General features: G+C 45.7%; 9 protein-coding genes across 9 annotated transcripts; 4 read left to right on the top strand and 5 right to left on the bottom strand.

Moving 5' to 3' along the window:
* Positions 1–254: 254 nt before the first annotated feature.
* FMAN_15198 (uncharacterized protein) lies at positions 255–1,019 on the bottom strand (the record flags this gene model as incomplete). The annotated part of the gene is made up of 1 exon (XM_041822451.1): positions 255–1,019. One exon carries the CDS (start codon positions 1,017–1,019, stop codon positions 255–257), a length of 765 nt encoding a protein of 254 aa, XP_041688130.1.
* A 213-nt stretch (positions 1,020–1,232) lies between these two features.
* On the bottom strand, positions 1,233–2,051 carry FMAN_15199 (uncharacterized protein; the record flags this gene model as incomplete). Its single annotated transcript, XM_041822450.1, has 1 exon — positions 1,233–2,051. The coding sequence occupies one exon, from the start codon at positions 2,049–2,051 to the stop codon at positions 1,233–1,235; it is 819 nt and encodes a 272-aa protein (XP_041688129.1).
* A 394-nt stretch (positions 2,052–2,445) lies between these two features.
* On the top strand, positions 2,446–3,885 carry FMAN_15200 (uncharacterized protein; the record flags this gene model as incomplete). The annotated part of the gene is made up of 3 exons (XM_041822449.1): positions 2,446–2,642; positions 2,702–2,958; positions 3,026–3,885. The coding sequence occupies 3 exons, from the start codon at positions 2,446–2,448 to the stop codon at positions 3,883–3,885; spliced, it is 1,314 nt and encodes a 437-aa protein (XP_041688128.1).
* A 277-nt stretch (positions 3,886–4,162) lies between these two features.
* Positions 4,163–4,544, bottom strand: FMAN_15201 (uncharacterized protein; the record flags this gene model as incomplete). The annotated part of the gene is made up of 2 exons (XM_041822448.1): positions 4,163–4,434; positions 4,481–4,544. 2 exons carry the CDS (start codon positions 4,542–4,544, stop codon positions 4,163–4,165), a joined length of 336 nt encoding a protein of 111 aa, XP_041688127.1.
* A 718-nt stretch (positions 4,545–5,262) lies between these two features.
* Positions 5,263–6,048, top strand: FMAN_15202 (uncharacterized protein; the record flags this gene model as incomplete). Its single annotated transcript, XM_041822447.1, has 1 exon — positions 5,263–6,048. One exon carries the CDS (start codon positions 5,263–5,265, stop codon positions 6,046–6,048), a length of 786 nt encoding a protein of 261 aa, XP_041688126.1.
* A 728-nt stretch (positions 6,049–6,776) lies between these two features.
* Positions 6,777–7,670, bottom strand: FMAN_15203 (uncharacterized protein; the record flags this gene model as incomplete). Its single annotated transcript, XM_041822446.1, has 2 exons — positions 6,777–7,176; positions 7,237–7,670. 2 exons carry the CDS (start codon positions 7,668–7,670, stop codon positions 6,777–6,779), a joined length of 834 nt encoding a protein of 277 aa, XP_041688125.1.
* A 327-nt stretch (positions 7,671–7,997) lies between these two features.
* On the top strand, positions 7,998–9,446 carry FMAN_15204 (uncharacterized protein; the record flags this gene model as incomplete). Its single annotated transcript, XM_041822444.1, has 3 exons — positions 7,998–8,523; positions 8,578–8,780; positions 8,847–9,446. 3 exons carry the CDS (start codon positions 7,998–8,000, stop codon positions 9,444–9,446), a joined length of 1,329 nt encoding a protein of 442 aa, XP_041688124.1.
* Positions 9,447–10,258: 812 nt separating this feature from the next.
* FMAN_15205 (putative polyketide synthase) lies at positions 10,259–16,249 on the top strand (the record flags this gene model as incomplete). The annotated part of the gene is made up of 1 exon (XM_041822443.1): positions 10,259–16,249. The coding sequence occupies one exon, from the start codon at positions 10,259–10,261 to the stop codon at positions 16,247–16,249; it is 5,991 nt and encodes a 1,996-aa protein (XP_041688123.1).
* Positions 16,250–16,502: 253 nt separating this feature from the next.
* FMAN_15206 (putative transcription activator protein acu-15) lies at positions 16,503–18,913 on the bottom strand (the record flags this gene model as incomplete). The annotated part of the gene is made up of 6 exons (XM_041822442.1): positions 16,503–17,415; positions 17,472–18,452; positions 18,554–18,580; positions 18,634–18,667; positions 18,763–18,777; positions 18,883–18,913. 6 exons carry the CDS (start codon positions 18,911–18,913, stop codon positions 16,503–16,505), a joined length of 2,001 nt encoding a protein of 666 aa, XP_041688122.1.
* Between the last annotated feature and the right edge of the window lie 183 nt (positions 18,914–19,096).

Here is a 19,096-nt window from a genome sequence, read left to right as displayed (position 1 = left end):
TTACCCAATGAATATTTGTTTACATAAGGAAATTTACAGTGGCCTTGCAGAGTTCTATTAATTAAAACACTATTATATTAAATAAAGGTCTTGACCCTAATTGTTTGTTATATGGCTTCATATTTAAGTATCTGCGAATGATAAAAGTCAGTCTATTGATCTTTTAGTGATATATCATAGTGTATTTTAGATACTACGAAGGATTGGTAGCCGTTAAGAAGATACAAAGAGCCCTTCACAAAAGCTGCTTCCTTCTAGACTAAGTGTTGCCCACTCCTCGTGCTGACAACTTCTCCAGTGCAGTTTCCATCCTTCATCAAATATACATATGCTTCAGAAACATCCTCAACCAAGCCCTCACTACCAGTTGGGTTCTTGCGGACCAATTCGTCACGTACATTCGACTTTTGCTCGTCTGGAATCTGCGACCATAACCCGGTGTCTAGGACATAACCAGGCTTGACAAGATTGACTCGCACAGGCTTCATGTCCAGGGCCAGGCCACGAACGAGGCCTACCATTCCTTGGGCTATGTATGCAAGGACACTGCATCCAGGCTGAGGTTGATCCGCAATGCTCCCCGAAGTGAATGTAAGACTGGAATGCCGACCTGGAGGTATCCGTCGCGAAGCAACTTTTGCCAAAATCACCATGGCCTGCAATTTCCTGTTTGCCAGTCCGAGGTCTTGAACTGTTACAGTCTGAATCGATATCGGGCGCGGGTGGGAGTTGGTGGCCGTCATGACAATGTGGTCTACTGTACCGATCTCGTCGAAAAGTGCCTCAAGATCGTCTTCAAGGCTTTCCATGTCTAGATCACATCCGTATCCAGATACTTTGGCCTCTGGAAGCTCTGACTTGATGTAGTTGACGGCCTTGTCAGCTGTGGCCTGTGACGAGCCAATAACGGTGACATGAGCACCGTCACGGATTGCGGCCAGGGCAACACCTCGACCGATTCCACTTGTGCCGCCTACAACCAAGACATGTTTTCCAAGCAATTTCTGAGAACCAGACATAATAATAGAAGTATTAGAGTTGAATTCAGACTCGTAGAAGTTCAATCTATCATGGGGCAAAGGGCTTATAGCAGATAAGTATCCACTAAAAAGACTGTGAGGAAATTTAATTCATCATTATACTCGGAGTAAATATATTGATGACTTATCGTTTGTCCGGAATGAAAGTAAGTATCTAGATTTCTTAAAAAAAGCATTTAGGAAATCTTCTCACTACTTTAGAAATACTCCTGTTTTCTGAGCAGTCAATATAATCCCATCAACTAATTCCGCCACATCTGCCGACTTGATTGGTATACGATGATCTCCATCCCACTCAAGCACCCGGGCGGTATCTACTCGGCAAAACTCAACTAGCTCCCTGTGCTTAGCTATTCTCTCATCCCGTAATCCATGGACATGGAGGGTTGGCAAACAGAGACGCTCGGACTTTTCATACTCAAGCTCGTCACCCGTTACATCAGACCGCATCCATAGCAATGGCCCGCAGCCTGCCATTAGTACGGCAAAGCGGAAGTTCGCCTCCAACACAGCTGCGGTCGGTGTTCCCAGATTGGCATCTGGCTTCCGGATCTGTTGTCTCCGCAGCAAGCTGGCTGCCATGTTGGCACCTTGACTGAAACCCAAGAGACCAACCCAAGGACCCGTGGCTCCAGCCTCATCATCTTTCTTCATAGCTACAGCGAGACACTGGTCGATCTTCTCAATCTCTTCATTATCTGTAAAAGAGAACTGAGACGCATCGTTGTCAAAGACATACCCGGGTCGTTTCCAGCTACGAAACGGAATCCATTCAGCATAAACAGATTCAACGTCTGGTCCGGGATGACTAAAGTAGGGTGCATTTATGAAAACAAATCGAAATGTCCTGTCGAGGCGGGCTCGTATTGCGCGGCATTGAGCATGAAAGATGAGTGCATTGGTGCCACCGCCGTGAAGGCAAAGAAGGCGCGGGAGTAAAAGAGACTCATCGGGAAGAATAGAATCTATATGGCGCGACGAGCAAAAGAGGTCTTGTTGTGAGGGCACCATTGTGACATTTGTGGTGTGGGGTACTTTGGGGGTTGAGTGGGTTAGGCGGATGTGTCCACGTTAACCCAGGACTCAAGTCCTCAGTTTTAAGTGTTTTAAAGATACTCTCTGCCCTGGCTACTGTGTAGTATCCCGTTTATCATTTAAGTTACTTAAATTCTAGCTTTTTCTAGTTCAGACTAGCTATGAAAAAATGATAGAAATCTTCAGGAGAATAAATTATCTACTTACCTTAAACAGCTCGACTCGGAGTTATGTTAAGATTTTAGCAGTTTAAATCGGAAATCCATCTATAAGAATTATTGTTTGGTGTAAACAAGGCCCATCTCTGTTCATCGACTATCCCCTTTCCTAAAACACAATCCTATTTTGATTGCTCTCCTTCTACCAAGCAATGGCAAATCGGTGGCAGCAACAAGCAACATGCGATGTCTCGGCGCTCGCGAAACCCTTGGAGTTCAACTTTTCAAGGCGGATCGCCAAGAACCGCTTCATGAAAAGCGCCATGGCTGAGTCTTTGGCGTCGTGGAGTGCTGATCATCCAGAAGATATCGGTATCGCCACCGAACAATATGTTAATCTTTATAAACGGTATGAATTCATATGCGCAAATTGGCCAAGAAATAAACTTATCGATGGATACTTTACAGGTTCGGAGAAGGTGATTGGGGCGTCATAGTCACAGGCCAAATTGATATCGATGCTCGCCTGTATAATCGAGGCAATATTGTCATCGGCAGGGAGCATCAGCCGATTCCAGGGGACCTACGATTCGAACGTCTAAAACAGGTTGCTACAGCTGCAACTGCTCATGGCTCTTTGATCCTTGGACAAATAGTTCATGTGGGCAGGCAAGTTGATGTTCGGGTATCAGCAGAGACAATCTCAGCGTCTCCTACCCCGTTAGGTATGTCCCATTTCGAGTTCTCCAAATGCCGCTAATTCAATCGCAAGCTGACTGAAGTCTTCATTAGAGCCAAAGTTGGGTATGAGTTTCGCCAAACCCCGCGAGGCCACAAAGGCCGACTTGTCAGATGTGATTGAAAGCTTCGCCCACGCAGCTTGGTACCTCGAACAAGCTGGCTTTTCTGGTATTCAATTACATGCAGCTCACGGCTTTTTGCTATCTGCATTCCTTTCCCCATCCACAAACCACCGCACTGACAAATACGGGGGCAATCTACATAACCGTACGCGTTTGACTTTAGAGGTCATGAGAGCTATCAAGGCCAAAGTATCGCCCAACTTTATCCTGGGCATAAAGGTCAACAGCGCCGAGTTCCAGGAGAATGGATTCACTCCAGAAGACGCAGTTATTCTTTGCAAAGCACTGAATGATGATCAATTTGACTTTATCGAATTGACCGGAGGAACTTTTGAAGTGCTCCACTTCGAAAAGAAAGCTCTAAGCACCAGTACTAGAGAGGGCTTTTTTCTAGAGTTTGCAAAGTCCATTACACCTGTACTCGACAAGACCAGATCCTATACGTCAGGAGGCTTTCGTACCAGTTCTGGCATGGTGAGTGCAATCGCTACAGTTGACGGCGTTGGGCTAGCACGTGCTGCAGCACAAGAGCCCTACTTACCAAGGGACATTCTTTCTGGGGCTATCACAGCCGCTATTAGACCCATCCCACCCTTTCTAGAGGTGCACCATATGTCACTGGCGCTAGCAGGTAGCCAGATTCGTGAAATTGGCATGGGTCGAGATCCTCCTGATAGCAGCGATTGTGAGAAGGTTCAAGGGGCTCTGAAGCAATTGCAAGTTTGGACTAAAACCGAGGTTGGCAACAGACATGGTATTGGTTGGCTCAAGCTTGATCTGCAAACATAGAGTGTCAGTACATAGGTTTTCTTAGCTACAACACATTTATTTCCCTGCAGTACCAACACCTCTATGAGAAGCTACATATCACGAAGTTTGTTGAGACATATAGATACTTCATGTCATAGGTCCTAACTACAATCAATACACAAAACTCACTTCTAAGCACTTAGCTAAGATGTCTAAGCAATTAGCATACCTAGCAATTTACTGTAGGATAATTTACATATAGCGTTTGTCCCTATAGCACAACCTTCATATATTTAAAGTTAAATACATTTTACTCTTACTTAAAAGGCCGAATAATGTTGTCCTTTGAACCGCCCTGGAACACATGTATCCTGACTAAATTGTTCTGAAAAGCCAGCTTTAATGGAAGAATGCTTTGCGTAACCATTGCCCCTTTCAACCCGAGGAAGAAATGCATGATGACAGCAACAAGAATACCAAAGATCTGTTTGCGAACAGCGTTGAACAACAGGCTTCTGTCATATTTGTACACAGTAGTTGTAATCAGACGGCCTTTCTTGTCACTTAGTTGCACTTCGGACTTGTCGTCTATGAAATGTAAGTAACTCCTTTTAGGCTGTAGGTAAAAACTCACTCTTGCTTTCAATAGAAATAAATGTCATTGTCCATAGTGTTGCAATTGCAAGATTGCTTGCCATATAGACAGAGCGGAGAATGTTAAGAACGTTAGGGTCGTCTAAGTTCAATCTCTTTGCAACCTGAACTAAGCATAAAATTATAATGATATTAAGACTGAAATAGCCAAGAGTTAATATTGGAGAGACAAACAGGGGCTCTGTACGCACATATAGGACCGAACTAGCCATTTAGTAGTTATAAAGATGGATAGAAGAAAATAAGCCATTTTCTTAGTCCTTGTTGCAATAATAAATAATAAAATAAAGTAAATAAAAGAGATATTAAAGTGTAGTTTTATAGGTTTTATATATTAAGATTAAATTTAAAGCTTTATAAGTTTTTTCTTTATATTTAATTAATATTAATATCTTTATTTAAAGTTTTAATATATATATTGTTTAATAAATTACTTTATTTATTAAATACTTTTTCTTACTATATAAAGTTTATAAAAAATAAAGTATTTAATTGAATAATATTAATACCTTAAATTATAATTCTTTTTAATAATTAAATATAATTATTATATATATATAGACTTTAAGTATATCTTAAAGTATTAAATTACTTAAAGTATTATACTTAATAATTTTTAGTAAAACTACACCTTCTAACATGTCCTTGCTTTTAATTGTCGGTATTACAGGGCTGCTGGGCCAGCGTCTGGCCCAGGCTGCCCTTGACAACGGAATGCGGGTCCGAGGGTTGGGATGAAGCCCAGGAAAACTTAACACCACCATGACGGAGCAACTGGTGTCTTTTATCCAGAGCGATAACTACTACGATAAACCCGCCCTTGACCGCGCTGTTACTGGTGTAGATGCAGTTATTTGCGCCTACCAAGCCGATCCCGAGTTGAATCTCGACGGGTGCCTCTTGCTTCTTCGCGCTGCGGAAAGAGCAGGCGTCAAGACGTTTGTGGCCCGGACCTGGAATAGTAACTGGTTGTCAATTAATTTTGGCGACTTCGAACTATACAACAGCGTCCTGGCATTCGTCGATCATGCTGCAGCCACGAGTCCGATCAAGCCAGTGTATATCATTACAGGCTTCTTCGCTGATTATCTACTTCTGCCAGGCATGGGGCCCTTTGAGTCGGATGGCAAGTCAGCAAAGCTTCATTACTGGGGGGATCTCCACAAGAGGAAGATCCCATGGACTCCGATGGATGATGCTGCAGAGTGGACTATTGAGCTTCTGAAGCAGCCTGATGTGGTAGCTGGCAATGGGGGCATCTTCAAGTTTCAGTCCGGGGTGAACACTCTTGAAGAGCTAGCAGTAGAATATGAAAGGGTGACGGGCGTCGCGGTGGAATTCGTCAAAGAAGGGAGTGCTGAAGACCTTCATAAGGAGCTGCAGGCATCAAAAACCGCCAAAGGGAGAGCTGGCTGGCGCGAGTACCTATGGCTGTCTTGGTGCAATGTTGCTCTTCAGGGTAAGTGGGAGTTCCAAAACCCCCCAATGGCTATGAAAGCAACTCCGAGCACTTTTGGCAATGTCTTGGCGAAGCGTAACATATATTAGTCTTATAGGAGTTATACAGAGATAGATATATATTTATATTTAATAATTTATAAATAAGACTTTAATATATCTCTAAAACATAAACAGTATAGGTACACTAAGCATTTAATATTAGTATTTCTATATTATCCCAAAACTGAATTAAACCTCTTTACCTAATTGATGTGGCTTGATAAGCCTCTGAGATTGTAGAAAGAACTGGTAGGCAGGTTGGCCATTTGCTTTTTGTATTTTTTGGCACCTTTGCTTTCGCTTCTGGTCTGTCGGTAGACTGTCGATGGCGCGACAACAGAGGTTTCCATCGTGAGCCAAATCGCGTTGTCCCTAAATTGATGCAGGCCATAATGTGGTTTGACAAATTATTTGATGATAATGCGGGGAGTGTGTAATTAGACTTGGCCTTTTGGGCTCTATGGGATGTATTTGGACCTCTGATTGAAACCTTGCTATTACAGAATTGAAGTATTATTTAGTAGTCTTACCGGAGTTTTGTTTTATATAAAGGAAATATTTATCCGACAAACTTAACACATACGCCCTCTTAGACAGTTACTTTAAAAAGTTTTACTAGTAACTACCTTTCGGCCAGAAGTCCACAACATTAAGCCCTAAACTTATCAGATGTTACTTAATTATTATAAGCATTTCATTAAGTTTCCTCAGAAGCTTGCCACTTTCACAATAGGAAAAATGAAGCAAAGTCCCATAAACTCTATTGATTGAAAGTTCTAAGTTTGCCTATGTGCCTTCCTCAGTGCAGATAACCCTCTGTTCCTATGGAGAATAGACTCAACAAGCCAAGTCGGAAAGAGCCACGAGCCAACACTAGCTATACCCGCTTCCCCACCACGCCAGATCTTCCCCCTTCGCCCACTAAGCGTATCTCTTACGATAGACGCTGCTGTGACTTCCACTGCCTCGTTATTGGGCAGTTGCATTTCTCCCTTTGCTTGCCTTCGAATTATACTCTCGATCGGTTTATACCAAGAGTCATTTGGTAGTATCACATCGCAGCCACCATATATCTCAGTGTTGACAGCGCCGACCATGGCTGTCACTACACGTACCCCCAGAGGCTCGAGTTCAATCTTCAGCGTCTCGGAGATAAAGGTCATAGCGGCTTTGGAACTGTTGTAAATGCCTGTATACAGCGACGTTAGTTATTGAATGATGAATTGATGAAGCCACTTTCCCTGCCATGCTAGAGGAACTGCTCCAGCCATAGACGCAATGTTTAGTATCACTCCTTGAGTGCTTACCAACAGCGGTATAAATGACTGAGTGACTCTCAGAGAACCCCACACGTTCACATCATATAAAGCTTTGGCATTATCAATATCCGCGTGCACTAAAGGGTTGAAAGAGGCGCAGCCAGCATTGTTGACAAGAAAATCTAGTTTGATTCCCTTGGCCTGTATTTTAGCAAGTAAGTCCGAGATCGATTCAGGCAATGTGACGTCGAGAGGGAAGACGTCAACGTCGGGTTTGTTTGCCAAGGGACCAATCTTTGTCGTGTCTCGGGCTGTGGCGATGACGTGATAGCCAAGTTTGTGAAACTCTTCAGCCAAAGCATAACCAAGGCCACCAACGCTGCATCCGGTAATCAAAACTGTCTTCTTCATGGTTAAAATTGATATGATATGGATAAAGAGGTGATTTGGGTATGTGAGAAAAGTTGCATGTAACGAAATGATATACGATGTTGCTGATAAATAAAACTCCGATGTAATATTCCGTAAGGCGCCAAGAAGTTCACTGGCATGCATGCTAACATGAAACATTGATAAAAGACTCGACATTACGCATACCATGAAGTTGGAACAATAGTTACTTGTACCTCTGTTCGTAACGCTTTTTCAGCATATTATGAATCAGGTTACTACACTTAACTTTCCTTTTGGTCGAAGCATCTTCTAATCATCCGCTATCTATACAAAAAGACCGTCAATATGAGTAACAAGCAGCATGACTCTATTACGAAGAAGACAGAGAGATCATTCGAAATCGCAGTGATAGGAGGTGGTATTGTAGGTTTGATGGTAGCGATAGGACTGTTGAAACGTGGAATTGAGGTCACTGTCTTTGAGCAAGCTCAAGAGCTTACTGAAGTCAGTGCTGGTTTTGCATTCACCGGCGTCGCTCGTGAGTGCATGAGGCGACTAGATCCTCGCTTGTTGGAAGTCCTGGAGCGCATTGGAGAGGTCAACCGCCATCCCTGCAATCGTTACTGGGATGGTTTCAACCCTACCACGCAAGAAGAAGCAGAGTCCAAGGACTCTCTACTTTTTGAAGTATCAGCAAGAGATCTGGATTACAAAGGGTGCCTCAGATCTCACTTGTTACATGAGATGGCCAGCATGCTACCCCCCGGCTCGATCAAGCTGGGGAAACAACTGAAAGACTTGCAAGACGAAGCGAGCAACGACAAGGTTACTCTCACATTTTCGGACCAAAGCATTTACGAGGTCGATGGTGGTAAGTGTTCGGTATACAGTTAAGGACAATGGTGGCTCATCTAATGCGGTCCAGTGATTGGGTGTGACGGAGTCCGCTCGCGAACCCGGCAGCTGTTGGCGGACGTCGACAATTTACCCTCGCAGGCGCACTTTGCTCATAAGGTTGCGTACAGAGCTCTCATACCTATTTCAGATGCTGTATCCGCCTTTGGCTACGATAAGGGAATGAATCAATGCACGCACATGGGGCCCGGAGTGGCTATTGTTTCATATCCCGTGAGATATATCTTTCCGTGCTTTTGATGGCTTGTTGCTTGTAGTAATTCACTAACTGGATTAAAGGTAGCTCACTGGACTTTCCTAAACATTGCGATATTTGTTCACGAACCTGGAGAATGGGAAAGCGAAAAGATGACAGCAACGGCGACAAGGGATGAGTTGAGCCGTTATGTTTCTAACTGGAGCCCATCCATCCAAACTATTGTTCAGAGGCTGCCAGAAAATCTTACAAAATGGGCTCTGTTCGACACGGCCGACTATCCTGTATCTACATACGCAGAAGGTCGTGTTTGTATAGCTGGAGATGCTGCTCACGCCACCACACCTTTCCTCGGAGCCGGTGCTTGTATGGGCGTAGAAGACTCTCTCGTCCTGGCTACTACGTTAGATCTAGCCTTGGACCACATCAACGAGGAGGGCGCACATAGTAGGGCCAAAGCTATTTCGGCTGCTTTCCGGGCCTACAGTACTGTGCGACTCGACAGATCCCAGTGGCTTGTGCAGGGATCTCGCGATATCGGGGACCTTTATCAGTGGAGGAATCCCAAGACTGGTCGAGATCCCCACAAATGTAGGGAGGAGCTTGTCGGTCACCAAAGACGAATATGGGATTTTAATGTCAATGAGATGGTTACGGAAGCAGGGCATGGGTTTTTTATTTAGTTAGCTAGGGTCTGTTAATGTTATTTAGCTCTTTCTTCAGCTAATACTATTAAATTAATTACAGCACTGTATATAATACCTTTTTTATTAAGATTATGACTTATTTAATATTACTTAAAATCTTTAACTTATAATATAATAAAAGTAAATTTTAAAATAAATTTAAAGCTTAAAACACCTTAGAGAATATTATATCTTTAATTTTATAATATCTATATTTTATTACTTAAAATTATTTAATAAAGACTTACATTAATTAGTTTTAATTTTATAAAACTTTATAAATATATATTCATAAAGTATTTCTCTTTAATACTGTATAATAATTATATAATTAAATACTTAATTCTTTTAGGTATATTATATTTAATAAATAAAGACATTTTAAATTTATGTATAAAAAATGAAATAGCTGCTACTTCGGACTTTTATGGCATTTATACCAAAAGGACTACTGGGCCGGCATAACTTTATGGTCCTGTATTACCCGGAAGTCTGATGCAGCTCCGGTGAATGTTTCACGCAATCGGTATAGCTGCGATTCCAAAAGCATGGTCATTGGGAAGCTTGGGGCACTTTACTTTATGCTACTTAGAGAAGCTCATTTATAATTACTTCAACTTCCCAACAGGGAGCTGAAGGTTAAGGAAAAATCTTGTATGTCGAGACATGTCCAACCACATCCCGAATTGCGGCTTCTATCTTTAGTGCATTCTTTCGTTCAATTATTATCATACCGCCTCCCAGTACACGTCAGTGACTTTGTCAATTCAACATTGCCTGAACCATCTCTCGTAGCGAGATCAGTCACCATGACCGCCAAACATGAGCCCATAGCCGTGGTTGGAATGGCAATCAAGGTCGCCGGAGCCGACGACGTGCAAGAGTTTTCGCAAATGCTGCGCACCGGAAAGTCACAGCATGAGTTGATTGGGCCGGACCGTCTTATGATGGACACGCTGTTTCGCGAGGAAGAAAAGGATCCGTCGCGAAATTGGTATGGAAATTTCATCAGAGACGTTGACGCCTTCGACCACAAGTTCTTCAAGCGCAGTCCGAGAGAGTCCACCACTATGGACCCCCAGCAGCGTTTGTTTCTACAGGCTGCTTACCAGGCTGTCGAGCAGTCAGGCTATTTCACTGAAAATGACAATGGCGGCGATAAGGATAAGAGGCATGTTGGTGTGTATGTTGGAGCTTGTGCTGCTGACTACGAGCACCATGTCGCATGCCACTCTGCCAACGCTTTCACGGCCACCGGAAACCTGAAGAGCTTTGTTCCAGGAAAGGTATCGCACTATTTTGGATGGACAGGCCCATCCATGACATTCGACACAGCTTGCTCATCTTCGGCCGTTGCCATCCACACAGCCTGTCAGAATCTCCTGTCTGGCGAATGCTCGGCTGCTCTGGCTGGCGGTATAGCTACGATGTCTAACTTTCTCTGGTTTCAGAACCTTGCGGGAGCTAGCTTCCTCAGCCCGAGTGGACAGTGCAAGCCCTTTGATGATGCAGCAGATGGATACTGCCGGGCCGAGGGTATCGCCTGTGTTTTCCTAAAGAGGCTGAGCGATGCTCTGAAAGATGGAAATCCTGTTTATGGATGTATTGCCAGCACAGCTGTGTACCAAAATCAGAACTGCACCCCTTTGTTTGTGCCAAACTCCCCGTCTCTCTCCCAGCTCTTCAGAGATGTCATCGCCAAAGCAGGCCTCAAACCGAGCGACATCTCCCTTGTCGAGGCTCACGGAACAGGCACACCTGTTGGTGATCCCGCGGAATATGAAAGTATTCGCCTTGCCATTGGCGGATCAAACCGCGAAACAACACTGCCCATCGGTTCTGTCAAAGGACACATTGGCCATACTGAGGGTGCATCGGGAATAGTATCACTCATTAAAGTCATCGTCATGATGCAGGAAAAGTACATTCCTCCCCAGGCTAGCTTCTCCAAAATGAGCTCTCACATTAAAGTGACACCTTTCGACATGATGGAAGTCGTCACTAGCTTGCAACATTGGGGCGTTGACCACGGAGCCATGATGGCAGTCGAGTCTGAGGAGGCTCATGTACTTGAGCTTCTGGCTGAAGCAAATGAGTCAGATGGGACGGCCGAAATAGCGTGCCATAACGGGCCGCGCAGCTTCACACTTGCCGGACCTACCAGATCAATCGAAAGGGTCGCTGAGGTGATAGCAAGAGACTCCAGATTCCAGTCCATCAAGTTTAAATGGCTCAACGTGACAAACGCTTTCCACTCGAGCCTGGTCGATCAACTGACCCCGGAGCTGGAAGCCATTGGTAGAGAACTAGAGTTCAAGGAGCCTTCCATACCACTGGAACGAGCAACTCGTACCAGGATCGACTCCAAGCCAGAAGATAAGTTTGTTTCGGAGCATATGAGAAATCCAGTGTATTTCAACCATGCTATACAGCGACTCGCAAACGATTACCCCTCCGCTGTCTTTATCGAAGCGGGATCGACCTCTGGTATCACCATGATGGCAAGTCGTGCCTTGGCAGGACACAAAGATTTCAGTTCACAGTACTTCCAAGCAATCAACCTTACAAACGACAAGGCAATGGACAATCTCACAGACGCCACCTTGTCCTTGTGGAATCAGGGGCTGTCCCTTGCTTTCTGGGGCCACCACCCATCACAGAGTAGCGAGTACACCACGATGATGATACCACCATATCAATTTGAAATGTCTAAGCACTGGCTTGAACTCAAATCTCCTCTTCAAGCTGTAAATGCTGCTGCTGCTGCACTTGGACCCCCACAGTCCACTGCCGAGGGCAAAGAAAGAGGACATGGGAAAACAGACGGTCTGTGGAGTTTGGTTTCCGGCCAGGCAGATGGCCCGGTATTCCGTATCAACACAAGCTCAGAAAAGTACAGAAGCTTCATCTCGGGACATTTGATTGCCCAAACCGCCCCCATCTGTCCTGCTACCCTCATGGTTGATATGGCCATCGAGGCACTGTTTAGCATCAATTCGAAATGGAGGGAAAACGGCTTTCTCCCCGTTATTCACCACATGGTCAACCACTCGCCACTCTGCGTCAACTCTTCACTTACTACCTATCTCAAGTTTGAGCCGCTAGGCGATCAAGGTACCCACTGGAAGTGGAGGATCTATAGTCATGAGTCACAATCAGACGAGAAACATGCGGAGACGCATGTTGAAGCTGAGATTCACATCCGAGATCCTCTCGATAGAGGCTATCAATCGGAGTTCTCACGCTTCGATCGACTAGTGACCCACACCAACTGCACAAAGATGCTTCAGCTCGGCTTGGGTGGGCATCAAGCTGACCGGATTGACGTTCTGACGGGCCGCAACATATACCGCACGTTCTCTGATGTTGTTGACTACGGTGACTTATATCGTGGCGTCGGAGCTATTGTCGGTTCTTCAACTGAGTGCACAGGGCACATTGTCAAGAAACCCTCTGGGATCACCTGGCTCGACGTACCTCTCAGCGACTCCTTCAGTCAAGTCGGCGGCATCTGGGTAAATTGCATGACCGACTGCGATCCAGCTGATATGTTCATTGCCACGGGTTGTGAGTTGTCTATGCGGTCCCCGTTTGTCGACCAAGAATCCGATCAGACCCAGGAGAGCTGGCATATATTTGGTCGGCATACTCGCCAATCTGAGAAACTCTGGGTATCAGACTTATTTATCTTTAATGCATCAACTGGCCTATTGCGTGAGGTGATGATGGGTATTCAGTATGCGCGGGTGGCAAAGGCCTCTATGCGCCGTATGTTGACGAGGCTGACTACTGATCCGTCAGCTCTCAAATTAAAGCCACCAACGGAAATTATCTCCAAGCCCACTGAGCCTATACTCACTCCTCCCCTATCCCCTGGAAATGTTGCTGAAGATAGAGGAGCTTCTAAAGAAGAGGGGGTATCTATCAAGCCCAGAGCCCCCAGCCATCCGGATATCACGGAGGACGTTAAGAAGCTTGTGGCACATGTGGCAGGAATAGAGGCTGGCGATATTACGCTTGATGCCGAAATGGCGGATTTTGGTATCGACTCGCTTATGGGTATGGAGGTTGCTCGTGAGGTTCAGGTCGTTTTTAAGTGCACCTTGGATCAGAATGAGCTGATGGAGGCAACAAGTCTCCGAAAGTTTGTCGTATGCATATCGAAAGCGCTCTATGGCCCTGATTACGATGGTGCCTCAGCTTCCAGCACCGACGACAACAGCGAGTCATCTGGTAGCTCGTCTGATTTGAGCAAGGTGTCAAGCTTGACTACACCCACAGACCTCGACCTGGCACAGACTCCACCAAAACCTTCATCGTCTATGGATTCGAAGCCGGTATCAAGCAATCTGCAGCTTTCCGCGTCCGATGTACTGGCATCATTCGCTCAGGTGAAACTTCTCTGCGATGAGCACCTTGTAGACTTTAAAGTCGATAACATCGACCGTGAGGTCTTGGCTGGCTCCAGTCGTCTCTGTGTCGCCCTTGTCGTTGAGGCCTTTGAACAGCTTGGTGCCTCTCTGACGACTGTAGAGCCTGGAAGAGTCCTCGAACGCATACAGTTCCCGCCAGCTCACACAAGATTGGTGGACTTCATCTATAGATTCCTTTCTGATAATGCCCGCCTTATCGATATCAACGATACAACCGGACAGATCACGCGTACACGGGTTCCTACTCCTCGCAAGACAAGTTCGCAGATACTCGAAGAGCAGCTGGCCAAGTATCCCGAGTTTGTAGTGGCCAACAGACTCACCTACTATGCAGGAACTCACTTGGCCGATGTTCTCAAGGGAAAGACAGACGGCCTTCGTCTTATCTTTGGAAGTATCGAGGGTCGTGATCTAGTACAAGCATTGTACTGTGACCACACTTTCAACCGAATGAACTATAACCACATGAAGCTTGTTACAGAAAATCTGGTGGAGAGACTTGGAAACAGTCAGCCTGGCGAGACGCTGAAGATACTCGAAGTAGGTGCTGGAACTGGAGGGACAACCCATGTCCTGGCGCCAATGCTAGCAAAGCTCGGAATCCCCGTTGAGTACACATTTACAGATATATCTGGATCTATGGTTGCAAACGCCAGACGCAAGTTTGGCAAGTCATATCCCTTCATGAGATTTGCATTCCACGACATCGAAACACCGCCAGCTGAAGATCTGAAGGGTCAACACATCATCATTGGTAGCAACGCGGTGCATGCAACCAGGAATCTTGTGACTTCTGCTTCTAATTTAAGAAGTGCACTGCGTGCCGATGGCTTTTTGATGATCCTGGAGATGACCGAATCTGTACCCTTTGTCGACATCATCTTCGGTCTCCTCGAGGGCTGGTGGCTGTTCGACGATGGCCGCCAGCATGCCATTATTACCGCTGAGGAATGGGAGCGTAATCTTCACAACGCTGGTTACGGCCATGTTGACTGGACTGATGGATCACTGCCCGAGAACACTTTCCAGAAGGTCATCATCGCTCTCGCATCAGGAAAGCCCCGAGATAGGCTACCCAAATCAACCTTGAGCAAGGCAGCAGTTGAGGAGTCGATAAGCGAAGAGCAGGAAAGGCAGAGAGAGTTGGAAATTGAACGATATATTGCTAAGTACTCGGCTGGCTTTGAGGCACACAACGAGGTACGAGACGCCCGCCCAATCACCCGGACCCAGAGCAAGAAGGCTGTGGTCCTTTTGACTGGCGCTACCGGTAGTCTCGGCTCTCACCTAGCCAGCAGTCTTGCGAGTAACGACCATGTGGAAACAGTTGTCTGTATCAACCGCCGAAGTAGGGCACCAGTTGAAGAACGACAGGACGAAGCTTTCAGGTCTCGCGGCATTACACTCACTTCTGCTCAGCAATCCAAGTTGCGTATTCTCGAAGTAGATGCCTCGAGCTCCAACCTAGGCCTCCCTACGTCCGACTATGAATGGCTGGTGCAGAATGGGACGCACATTATACACAACGCTTGGCCAATGAGTGGAACTCGGCCTGTCAAGGCATTCGAACCTCAATTCCGGGCTCTCCGTCACCTGTTGGATCTTGCACGGGACATGTCCCGTCGCAAGGATGTTCCTCGTATCACGTTCCAGCTCGTGTCTTCTATAGGTGTTGTCGGCCACTTCAACTCATCCCGAGGTCCAGAGGAGCGTGTTTCCCTAGGATCTGTGCTTCACATCGGTTACTGTGAAGCAAAATGGGCATGCGAGCGTATCCTCGATCAGACACTACACAAGCATCCAGATGTCTTTGATGCCATGGTTGTGCGTCCCGGACAGATCGCTGGTTCAAGCAAAAGCGGCTTTTGGAATCCCATAGAACACTTCGCATTTCTCGTCAAGTCGGCTCAGTCTCTCCGTGCATGGCCCGATTTTGATGGCGTTGTGCAATGGGTCCCAGTGGATAATGTGGCTAATACCATGGTTGATTTTCTATATCTAGGGGATATAGATCGTCCTGAGCCGCATCCCGTCTACCATATCGATAACCCAGTTGGGCAGCCCTGGAAAGTCATGTCACAAGCGTTGGCGGCTGCTCTGGACATTCCACCTCGGCGCATTATCCCTTTCAGCCGATGGGTAAAGCTGGTGCGTAACTCGCCACTTCCAGCCGATACCTGGAACCCGGCTGCACGACTTATTGATTTCTTGGATTCTAACTTTGAGCGCATGTCTTGCGGTGGTTTGATTCTCGACACGATGAAGGCACAGAAGCACTCTAGTACTTTGTCAGCACAAGGTCCTGTTACTACAGAAATTGCTGTGAAATACATAAGATACTGGAAGGAGAGTGGTTTTTTAGCTTAGATTTCTAGCAGACTTTAATTGCAATAAATAATGATTCGTATTTCTGTCGTCTAAATGCTTCTTGAGTCAGATATAATATTTATTCATCAGTGGTCTGGAAATTTATAAAGCTTGGAGTTGCTAAACCGGGATAATATCTTCTACATGTGCCATATTGTGACATTATAGAGGCGCCAGATAATTATGTAATAATGGACTGATATAAGAAATAAGTAAGTAAAATGGAATCCTCTTGTTAAATGTATTGTATTTATTAATACAGATTTAAGTTTAAATCCAAGGGTATTATATCAAGAGTATTTACAAGTTCCAGCGCTGATGCTATTGGCCAATCCCAAATATTCCACTGAAGCTGATCAAGATCAGGCATTATTTCCAACTCTGAGAATACCTTCTTGCAAAGCAGCTCCAAGACATCAGCACACTGGCCAATATGGTTCCCAACATCATCTGTATGCCGATGAAACTCCCTCAGAGTCGCAATACACATTTGAATCAGATTCTCGTCTTGATCGACTGATACAGGATATCCTTTCCAGCCCGTGAATAGGATTGTTAACCCTGCTTGCCACAACATATGTATTCCATTGGGATAGAGGAGTGTGACAAGCATAGATTCTGGCCAGTCGCCCATCATGACTCGACTTGTGGCATCATGACTGATTCCCTGCGTGCCTAAGCAAGAAGATAGTAACTCAACAAGTTTTGCGGAAGCCTGGCCGCATGCTTTGAGAGATGACACGAATTGGGCATCTGCAGATGTAAAAGACAAAGCCGGTCGATGTATGTGAATTGTGGCAACGCAGTGCGCAACTCTCAAAAACGTGGCCTCTAGAGACCTGGTAGTCACCGACGCAGTAGGCTCAGGCTCAAGCTCAGGTTCAAGAATAACCTGCTCCCACATGTTAAGCTCAGCTTGTAGACGTGCAATCTTAGCAACGCCTCCTCGGCGACGGGTTGTAGTGTAGAGGTCTTCAAGAGTACGGCCCATGATGCGAGCAAGCTTGAAAAGACTAATGGCTGTATCTACTTGTGATCGCTCACCCGGTAAGGGGAATTCGACACGAGTCCGAGACAAGAGGTTATGATCGACACTTGTCGGAAAGTCGGTATCAACATCTTGATCGCGAATCAGACGCGGCATCCCATGATAAGCGCTTGAGAATCTACCGAAGGAGTCACTAAAAACGCAACAGTGTGGAGAATTGAGGGACGGGCGTACGCATCTAAGGAATACTGGCACCACCATGCCCGCCTTCTCAGTTCCGTTTCGAGAGGGTCGAACTTGAATCGATCAGAGTGTCGATGCAATCCCAAAGTCTGAGCCATTCGGGTAGCTAGACCGGATATGTGGGATGCTGTTGGATAGCGCCCTGACAGCTGAACATATAGCTGGGTGATAACTAGACCTTGCAAGCTCTGCAAACATGTCTGGCCAATAACTCTTTCCAGCAATGTAGTGGAAATCATGTAAAAGGGTTCAGAGGCACATAAGAAGTGATTGTGTTGCTGTATACAATCCAGTTTCTGGCCAATCATTCCTAATGCAAGTAGAACAAGTGTCTGGTAAAGTATAACAACATCATAGCCTGGACTTTGATACGAGGTCAGAAGCCCCTGGATTGCATCGATTGTCGATGACTTGTGAACAATAGGATACAATGGGGTCCATCGGTCTATGGTTGCCTGCACAATGTCAATTGTGTTCGGAGGAAGTTGAGTGATGATATCCACCACTGGCGACGCAGAACTATGGACCGAAGCTCCCCACGGGTTATGGAGGTATAGGCCATATGCACAGCTGGGAAGTGCATCCTTATGCATGTGGAGAAGTTGAAGTTGCTGTTCAGCTTGAGTTATGAAGTGGACGCCTGTAGTTGAACCGCCAAACATGGGTACTTGTCGATCATCAGTTACAAGACGGCCCATATGGCCAATCACAGGCTCCTTCATGGGGTTAAGAGAACTGGGTTGAGAGGGGGCTTGGTCGGTGCTCATTTGACGACCACCTAAGCTGGGAGCAGTAGGTAATGCTGTCCCTTGAATAGCCGGCTGGAAGGAAAGCGGCAGGGGAGTTGCGGTAGCTGTAGCAGTAGAATTTGGAACTTCTGCATTCTGTAGAGAGTAGCTGGTATGTGTGACATGCTGGGAGGTATCTGTTGGCTTTTCACGGCGCTGCTCAATTCCTTCGGCTTCGTAAAAGCTATATTATGTTAGAAAGCGCTTGGGTAAGAGGTAATAGAAAGCTATGTCTTGCCTTTTGCGCTTCCTATTCCTCTTCAACTTAGCAGTTGTCACACATACAACGTTGGCTTGGAGACATGGAGAGCACTATAAGATGGAATCAGTAACACTTAAGCAAGGCGAAGAGGCATACTGCTTACATCATTTTCTTCGCCGTGACATCGAATCTTTCTTCTAGGGCGTATGTCAGTGAGGATCTCCGCTTGCAGGTTATCGTATCGATGTTGAGATGGTCTAAAACAAGCTGGCGTCTTGAGCATGGGACATACCGTCGACAACGATCACTATTCAACTTGTATTAGTTGGAGGAACCCCAGAAACTAGGGATTAGTCGCAAAGGATAATGCTAGCCTACCATACTTGACCAGGAACTCGACTAGTTGGCGAACTTAATCGCGCTTCGCCATGAGTTGAAGTCATGATGAAGGTTATAAAGATCTTGATGCATGGTCCGAAAAATGACGGAAGTTTGTTCCCTGGTGCGGGGTCGGTTGACTAAGCGAAGGCTGGATCATAAGAATAACACAACCAATTTAACCGCGTTTCGACAGATCCACAAGGAAGCTTTCTGATCAGTTTACTACACGGCTCAAGAATACTTTA

Source organism: Fusarium mangiferae (genome assembly GCF_900044065.1).
Source record: "Fusarium mangiferae strain MRC7560 genome assembly, contig: FMAN_scaffold014, whole genome shotgun sequence".
In the NCBI taxonomy this organism is placed as follows: domain Eukaryota; kingdom Fungi; phylum Ascomycota; class Sordariomycetes; order Hypocreales; family Nectriaceae; genus Fusarium; species Fusarium mangiferae.
The sequence above is the reverse complement of the archived record's forward strand: the minus strand, read 5'-3'. Positions and strand labels throughout refer to the sequence as shown.